This window comes from Grammomys surdaster, unplaced genomic scaffold (genome assembly GCF_004785775.1).
Source record: "Grammomys surdaster isolate TR1022 unplaced genomic scaffold, NIH_TR_1.0 255, whole genome shotgun sequence".
NCBI lineage: Eukaryota > Metazoa > Chordata > Mammalia > Rodentia > Muridae > Grammomys > Grammomys surdaster.
The window spans coordinates 6,996,204-7,005,114 of record NW_021604696.1 but is presented as its reverse complement, the minus strand read 5'-3'; the positions used below and the strand labels follow the sequence as shown (position 1 = coordinate 7,005,114).

Sequence of the window (8,911 nt, the reverse complement as noted above, 5' to 3'; positions counted from 1 at the left end):
CATACAGACACACAGACAAACTTTAACCTGGGAGTCATGAGGTGCTCCTTACAGGAGACTAAGACACAGCTCATTTGATTTGGGCCTTTGAAAGGAGGATATGCATAGAAACATATTAATCATTTCAAGACAGAGAAAACCCAGTCTGGCTTCTAGGGAGGCACACCTCGCCACGTTCCTCCACACTGCCCCAACTGATGCTTTTTTGCACACGCGGTAAATTTCCAAATACAAGCAAACAAAGAAACAACATAAAAGGGCTTCCTGTGAACAAGAGGTACGAAGATTCCATAAGCCCCTCTTGGGTGCGCTTTGGAAGGCACAAACGTAAACAGAGCGGGTCCCGGTTCTCGACAAAGCACTGCCAGAAATTGAATCGGACCCTGAACACTTCCCACGTCAAAGCCACCGTGGGGCAGAGGTGAGACCGGAGGAGTCACTGGCACAGACTGTCGGCGCTGGGCTCCGGATGCGAACTCAGACCTCTGGAAGGCTCCGACATTGCAGTACCACTAGACCCGGGTTTGTCCCGGCATCGGAGGCGCGGTCGGGCCCCGCCCACATACCAATGCGGCTGCGCAGCGTGGCCACCCCGTCTCCCACGTGACTGCCGTCACTGCCTCCGTGAAGCTCCGGCCGCCATCTTAACTCCTGGCTGGCCCGGGTCGCTCTCCCTCCTCCTCCCGAGCCGGGCAGCCGTGACAGGGTGCGTCTAGCCGCTCCAGCCAGTCCGGTCTGTGAAGCTCGTGGGGTTCTGAGGCCGGGACAAGGAGTGGAGCTCACGGAGTCCACGGCGAACACGCGAACCGGCGGGCCGCCCAGGTGTTGGCACGGAGGGGGCGGGCCCTTGCGCTCCGCCCCGCCCCTCAGAGGCCAGCACCGGGGCCCGCGGCCCTTGCCCGTTTCCAGTATGGCCGCCCGCCGTGCCTGACCCGCGGCCTCTCCGTTCCGGCTCTTCGTAGGCGATGCCCATGCCGAGGCTGTGACTGACACTCTCGCTCCCACGCACGCATCGACCCGGACCCACGCCGGGAGCCCGAGCCCTGGGCCCACAACCGCTTTCTCCTCCGGCACCGCGGCCACATCCCGGACCACGGCTCCCGCGCCGCTGCCGTCGCCTCGCGGAGAAGGGTCGCGCCGGACCTCGAGCTCGGCGGCCCCCGGCCGGCCAGGATGGGGAAGCGGGCGGGAGGAGGAGCAGCCGCCGCCTCCGCGTCCTCCGGTGCCGGGCTGGAGCCCGCGGCCGGCCGCGGCGCGGGTCCTCGGAGCGCGGCCGCCGGCCTCCTGGGAGCGCTGCACCTGGTGATGACCCTCGTGGTGGCCGCGGCGCGGGCCGAGAAGGAAGGTGGGTGCCTGGCGGCGGGCGGCGGGCTGCGGGCGGGAGAGGGAGGCCGGTGGCGGGCGCCGGCGCGAAGTTGCTGGGTCGAGCCCCGTCCCGAGCCGGCGACCCGCGGTTCGGCGAGCTGCCGCGTCGGCCGCGCGCCGCGGCTCTGTCGCTGCTCCGTGATTCCTCCTCGCCGTGCCCCGGTCTTCCCCTCGTCTACTGTCAATGCCCGTTTCAAAACTTCCCGAGCTCTCGTACGTTCTTGCCACTTGGCCCGCTATGTGAGGAGGCACCCCGCTTTTTAGGTTTCTTGGTGGCTCCTGCTAGGTCGATCGCGGGACGCTTTTCTTTTTTTCCCCTTTGTCGGGTTTAAATTAATTTGGGCATGCGGACGGAGCTCACTTTTAAATGCGGTGGTTAAGAAAAAAATAGCGAGACTGGTGGAAAGGCTTCAATACACAGTTTATAAAATTTATATTTGCTGGGACATCTCTTTGAAGAGGCTCTTGTTTCTTTAGTGTTCTTCAGTATCCCTTTGCGGTATGGAGGATTGTTTGCTTGCTTGTTATTAGCCCTAAATAGAATCTCATTTGCCTCTAGTAAGCTACTGGAAGCCGGTTTCCATTTCTGGTTTAATATACTCATGTAATTCGGTGCCTTTCTCTTTGATGCGTGAACCCTTAGAAACAAATGTCAAGTTCCCAGCTTGCACACCCTTCACCTGTAATTCACAATTGAAGCCTCACTCCTGTTTTAAAAACTCACTTAATATTGTAAGGCTGTAGAACTGGTACTTTGACAAGGTCAGAAATTACTTTGCAATTTTGAAGATCAAAACTGATTTTTTTTTTTTTTTTGAGGTTGGGGAGTGCGGGGGAGTCTGGTCTACCTGTTTCTGAACATGAGCCCAAGGGAGGAGTGTGAGTAGTCACATAGCCTTCATGAATTAATTCACAGTGAATGCTGCTGTTTTTTTTCTTTACGAATAAGAAAATTAGTTAGATTATCTTTCATTACACACAAGAGGAATTCTACAAGAAAATAATTTATTGCCTTATAATTTTGAAGTTGTTTTCCTGTATGGTTATAAAGTCACTGGCAGCTGCAAAGGTAAACCAGATTAGCCTTAAAGTGCAACTGTGTGTCAGTTTATTTATTTTCCTTAGAAACATATTTCCTCATTTAACTCTATAAACAGCCTCAGCCTGGTTAACTGGCAAGCAAGGATTTGGCAGAGGCAAGATTATTTTAAGAATAAAAATGCTGCTTTAAGATGGTCAGGCCCGGAATTGTCAGAGTTCTTATTGTGCATGACCCCCTGTTAGTTTACTGTTATGAGTGACCATGGGAGCGAACATTTGGACATGTGTGTTGAGTAAACCCTTTATAGTTCAATAATTGAATGGGCATATCTTCTTGTGCTTCACTGTGACCTAGAGGGACACTTGCTTTGCTTTGCTGGTGATTGCCTTGTGTGGCGCAAGCGCACAGTAGGCACCTAGCTTTTGAGTCTCATGGACTGGGGACTGAAGCAGTGATTGAGTCTAAGTTTTCATTCTCCTAAAGCTTATTATTTTCCAATTGTCATTTTATACACTAATCTTGGGGGTACAGTTAAGTAAATAAATTTATTGTTTGAAGACATTAGTCTAAAATATATTTGCATATTTTCTATTTGCATAATTTACAAGTATCCATGCACCTCTCTAATATTCTATAAATATATGTAAGGGCTGAGCATGTAGACTAGCTGCCAAGGTGCTCAGTATGAAAGGAAGTGATTGAATCAGTCACTGGGCCTGGCTGAATCAGACAGCCTTTGTGGCTATGCTGTAGCTGGGGGAATAATTTGTATGGGCCAAATAGTTATTTAAGATATTAAGAGTAATTATATTAATATAGATCATATGCCTTGGTCTCTCATAAATAAGTCTGGTTTTAATCAAATGTTAACCTCCTCCAATCTCTCAATAAATGTTCTACTCTCTAAACACCCTTCTAGATCAAATTCCAGTCATGTTTTTATTTTGAATAAGTAGGGGAAATGGAATTGATCTTCGCCCAGGATTGTGACATAATGTCTTTGGCCTCTGATATGGCACTAATAGAACACTTGCCCCAGTGCTGTTGACATTTTGGTTTTTGTTTCTTGTTTTTTTGTTTTTGTTTTCAGAAAGTTTGGTCAGACTTATAACGATAACTAATTTAGTTTATTTCTTTACTCCCTGAGGATCTTCTGTATCAAGTAATCTAGTTGGATGTTTCTAAGAAGAGATCGACCAGCAAATTTAGTGGTGGTTCTCTGGGTATTTTGTATGCTTGTATATTTTTTTCCTGCATTGCAGTAGAATTTCCTAGAAAATCAAGAGAAAGTAAAAGTCACTGTTTCCTAAAGGAAAGCTGCAGGCAAAGCTAATGGAGTTCTGAATGTTTGAACCACATGATCATTTTCTTGACAACATGAGCCATTCCTTGTCTTAACATTCTTTGTCTTAGGACTCCTATCTTAACACACATCTTAACTGACCTGTGAAGTGTGTTATCTCTGGTCCAGAGGAAAGGGACCTTTGACAACGTTTTGATTTCACTTGAATGTTTTTAAAAACTTTGAGATACTTGCCAGACATAAAGTCACTATAATTGCTACACATAACCTGGTTAATGTCAATAGTTTTCTTGAGAGTAACATTTACATACTGAAAACAGAACGTCTCTTTCTGTCTGTCTCTCTGTAATAAAATAAACTATTAAAATATGTACAGTGAAGATACATATATGTTATATGACTTTTGATAGACTCTTGAGTTATAAATTAGTCATTATGGCAAGTAAGGCTTTTTTTTTAAGTTTTATTTTCTGTTTTTGAATGTTTTGCCTGCCTGTAAGCGTGTATGCTGTATGAATGCCTCGTGCTTGACAGAAGAAGGGGTCAGTCCCTTGGAGCTGGAGTTACAGATGATGGTGAGATGTCTGAGATGGGTCTTTAGACCTGAACTTGGCCCTCTGCAAGGGGAGAAAGTACTCTTTAACTGCCAAGCCACCCTACCCTCAAAATCCACTTCACGGTGAAATGAATACATGGAAGGTGTGGTGCCTTTTGACTTACTTTAAACTTACTGTTTACATACCTAGTAAATAAAACTTGGGGCTGATTTTTGGACTGTTTGACTCAGTGACAGTTTGACTCTGAAGGCCACGTGTGTTTCCATTAATTGGTAGTTAAAGGCAAGGCCAAGTCTGTAGTGTTAAGACTATTTATTTATTTATTTATTTACTGCCTGTGTGTGGTGGTTTTGTGCATAAATTTTATTTTCAGCTGTATTTGTGTCATAGATACAGAAAATGGTATTCTCTACACAAAGCATGAGAACCAAGTGCTTAGAACTTACAGCCAGAAGAAGGGAGGTAAAAGCCTGTTAGTGATCTGTCTGTCCTGGGCTCATTGAATCGATTAGAGAGATGCACACTTTCTAATGTAAAGTCACATTTTAAGGAGAGTGAGAGATTTTGCCCTTTGGGTAGAATGGCTACATTTTAATTTAGGTCCTGTTAAATAGGGTAGTACAGAATAACATTCTTATGAATGAGCTTGTTTTGCTTTTCTAAAAGCTGTTTAGTAGTCAGAAACATTGGAGTCCTATAGTGGGAAGAAGTACGCCCTTTGTGTTCTGATAAGCATCTTCCTCCTCTTTCCAATATTTGTCTCTGTAAATTCTTACAATGAGTCCTGATAGGCACCTCTGAAGAGATGAGCTTTGGAAACAGTTGTAAAATCATCATTTGTTACCTAGACTCTGGATAATACATGTTCTTCTTGGCGGCACAGTAAGTATGTCTTTACTGGGTTCTCAGTATCTTAGGAATGCTCTCCCTTGTGGCTTGAGATTTCTTTTTGGTTTGCCAAACCAAGGGTCTGAATTCTTCATTTTGTCTGTTGAGAGCAGCTTGGGCCTTATGTGAGGAGTGGACTTTGTACTTCTTGGTTGTCACTGTGTCCTAGCCAGCTGTCACTGCTCTGTACGTGCCAGTTGGATGGTGTCTGTCTGCATCTGTGTGTCTGGCCAGCAGCATACACTAAAGTCTGGGCAGGATTAGTTTACACCGTCTTCCATTCCCAGTTGTCATTAGTGCCGTGTTATTCCTTGGCCACATTGAACTTGTTTTTGACCCTTTACTTGGTGGTGCCAATGCCTGAGACCCCCTCCTTTGGTCAGCGCTTCCCACAACTTCTGTCATCCAGCTCAGGGAGCCTTCTGCCTCCCAGCTTTTGCTGTTCATGTGCAGTCTTGCTCCGCTTGAGCATGTGGGTCTGCCCTCATTCATGTTCTATCAACAGTCACTGTAGTGATGCCACAGCCTCCTTCACCCGGACTAGACTTCCTGTGCGGCATCTGCAGCACCGACAGTTCTGAAGGAAGATTTGCTTGCAATGATCTCTCTTTCTTTCTTCCTTCCTTCCTTCCTTCCTTCCTTCCTTCCTTCCTTCCTTTCTTTCTTTCTTTCTTTCTTTCTTTCTTTTTTTTCTTAAACTGATGACCTGGAGATTAGAGTCAAAAATAGGTAAAAGTCCTCAGGTCCTTAGGAAATGGGACAGTAGGATATTGGGTAACACTGTTTTTCTTTTCCCATGTCTTGTTTCCATTTATGACTAGAAGGAGTTATTATACTTATCCAACCTTCCCTCCTGGAGCCGGAGAGACAGCTCAGTGTTAAGAACCTGTATGCTCTTGTGGATCCACACTAGGTTCCCAACACTCACATGGGCAGTTCACAGCTGCCAGTAACTCCTCCCCTGGGAGCTCTGATGCTCCCCTGCACTCATGGACAGCACCCCACACAGATGCACAGCAAACACATAATTAAAGTAAATAAATAATAGGCCATCACTGCCTTGACTCCAGGACTTTTAAGATTTTCAGATCCTCAAAATAGTGAGACTGGCATAGTACTGAGGTAATAGCCGGTAAATGGCGAAGCCATGATTCCATGCAAACCATTGTTTCCCTGAGCCAAACCATATAGTTCCCAGTGAACATTCATATGTGGAGGTGTCATGCTAAGTTCTCACTGGAGAAAGAGCAAACATGTTAGTGCACCAGTTGGTTGGTTTTGTTATTGTATTTTCTAAGACTGAGTCTTTCCCCGACTGTCTTGGAACTAGCTGTGTACACTGGCCTTGAATTGGAGTAGATTGCTTGAATTTCAGTAGTCATATTCTGTCAACTTGGTAAACATTAAACTGTTCATAGCCCATGCTGGATCATCAGAGTTCTTAAAAAGAAACTTTCCTATTAGTGGATAGTCCAGGGTGTTGAATATTTGCAATTAGTAGCTACTGACTGTTGTATTTGATAAGTTAGAAGCCTGGTTTTGTTGCTTGAGTTAAGCAATGTTGCATTCTGCGAATACTCCTTGGCTCTTTTTTGGTAACAGGTTGGTCTAGCCTTGGGCATTATTCTTGGAAGTTAGTCCTAGATTAAAACTTACTAAAGAGAGTTCAAAGGCTGGGAGTAGAGTTTGCCGTGGTGTTCATTGTTTGACATTGAGACAGAGCCCTAACTGTCTTGCCCAGGCTGGCCTCTAATCCTTATCCTCCTGCTTCAGCCTCCTGAATGCTGGGATTGCAGGCAGGTGCCACCTTGCCTAGAGAGGTTTTCCTTTGATAGAGAACGAAGTCTCTCTTAGACTTCAGTGTGTATCCCACGGTTTCAGAAGAAGTTTGCTTCTAGTATTTTAGTTTTTCTTACAAAGACATTTGAGAAGCTTCACTTTGCTTCATTCAGCTTGATACAATACATGGGGCACAGGTCTGAAAAATGTCTAAGGTCTAAGAGGACCCTTGACATGTTCTGTCATGGTAAGAGTATAAAACCTGCATTGTTTGTATGTCTTTTTAATTGTGATGAAATCCCGCAAAATTGACTATATCAATCATCTTAGAAGTGCAGTTCAGTTACGTTGAGTTCATTCACGTGTTGTGCAGTAGGGCCCCAGAACTCTTTCCTCAAGCATCATTGGAACCTCTTTGCCTATAAACAACTTCCATTTCTCTCCACTACCCCCACCCCCATCCCGGCCACGGTGTCTGAATTTGATGAGAGTTGCCTAACATATAAGTGAACTCCCACAGCCTTGTCTTTTTGACTTGTTTTATTTTATTTGGCATGACGTCTGTGAAGCTTATGTTGCAGCATGTGTTGGAATTTCCATTTTCTCCCTGTGTGGCCAGGCTGGCCTCCGGCTTCGGCACCTCCTTTTGAGGCTGTATAGAGCAGGGCCCCTAGGCAGGCAGCCACAGTTTCCCCTTTCTTTCCTCAGTACTAGGGATAGAACCCAGGGCCACGTGATGCTGTGTAAGTGCCCTGTCGCTCATCTGTACCCCTGGCTCTTTTTAACTTTTATTTTGACTGTGTCAGGGTCTCCCTAGATTGCCTAGGGTGGTTTTGAGTGTGCTAGGTAGCTTAGCTAAGCCTTGAAATTGGAACCTTACTATCTTAGCATCCCAAATGGAGTAGGTAAGATTATAGGCATATGCTATCATGTGTGGCTTTTTTTTTTTTTAAAGAAGAAACAGGGTCTTTATAGCCCAGGCTAGACTTGAACTCAGCAATCTTCTTGCCTCAGCTTCCTGAGTGCAGGCATTACATTTGTCTTCAGCCATGTTCAGCCAGGTTCCTTAATTATTCCGTTTTTATTGTACAGAATAATGGGCTTCATTATGACATTTTCATACACAGGTGTTGTGGTACCTTGTTACTATTTGCTCCTGCCCAAATTCCCTCTCCCTCCTTCCCCCTCTGCTTTTATGTCACATGCAGGAATTTCAGTACTGTGTATTGTTGATGCCGATATGGTAGAGAATACACAGTATATAGTAGAATATGCTAGAGAATACACAATATAGAGACGGGAGTACACAGTATTTGCCTTTCCTACCCTCACTATTACCCTCCAGCCTGTTTTTTATGTGCAGGTATGTGTGTGTGTGTGGATGTGAGCACGTGTGTGCATGTAGAAGTTAGATGACAATTTCAGGTGTCATCCTTAGGTCCCTACCTTGGTTTTTGTTTTTTTGTTTGTTTGAGACAGGGTCTCACTATGTAGCTCTAGCTGTCCTGAAACTCACTATGTAGACCAGGCTGCCCTCAAACTCACAGGGTTCTGCCTGCTTTTGGCTCCTGAGTGCTGGGAGTATGCACTAGTATGCCCCCCTCCCCACCTTGTGTTTTGGCACAGGGCTTATCAGAAGTCCCACAGTCCTGGTCTTACTGATTAGATGAGGCCTGTCCCCACTGTTTGGACCAGGGATTGCAAGTATGACTGCCCAGCTGTTTACTAAGGGTTAGCAGTTACATTCAGGCCCTTGTGTGCCTCTTCCCAGACACCAAGCTGTCTGTGGTTTCTTAACCTTCAAAGGCAGAGTAACACTCCTTTATATAGACATACCTCCTGTTTCTTCATCTGCCTGTTCATCCATGGACACTTGGACTGCCTTTGCCTTTTGGGTTTTATGAATCATGCCAGGAAGATAGGTGTGCAGACATCTCTTCAAGAACTTCCCTTCAATTCTTTGAGTGTCTACTCAAA

General features: G+C 45.7%; 1 protein-coding gene across 1 annotated transcript in view; it reads left to right on the top strand.

Moving 5' to 3' along the window:
* The first annotated feature begins 1,173 nt into the window (after window positions 1-1,173).
* Window positions 1,174-8,911, top strand: part of Tmem131 (transmembrane protein 131) — a 147,774-nt gene continuing 140,036 nt past the window's right edge. The window contains exon 1 of the mRNA XM_028775372.1: window positions 1,174-1,345. Coding sequence (XP_028631205.1) covers window positions 1,174-1,345 — 172 coding nt within the window. The remainder of the gene's footprint in view (window positions 1,346-8,911) is intronic.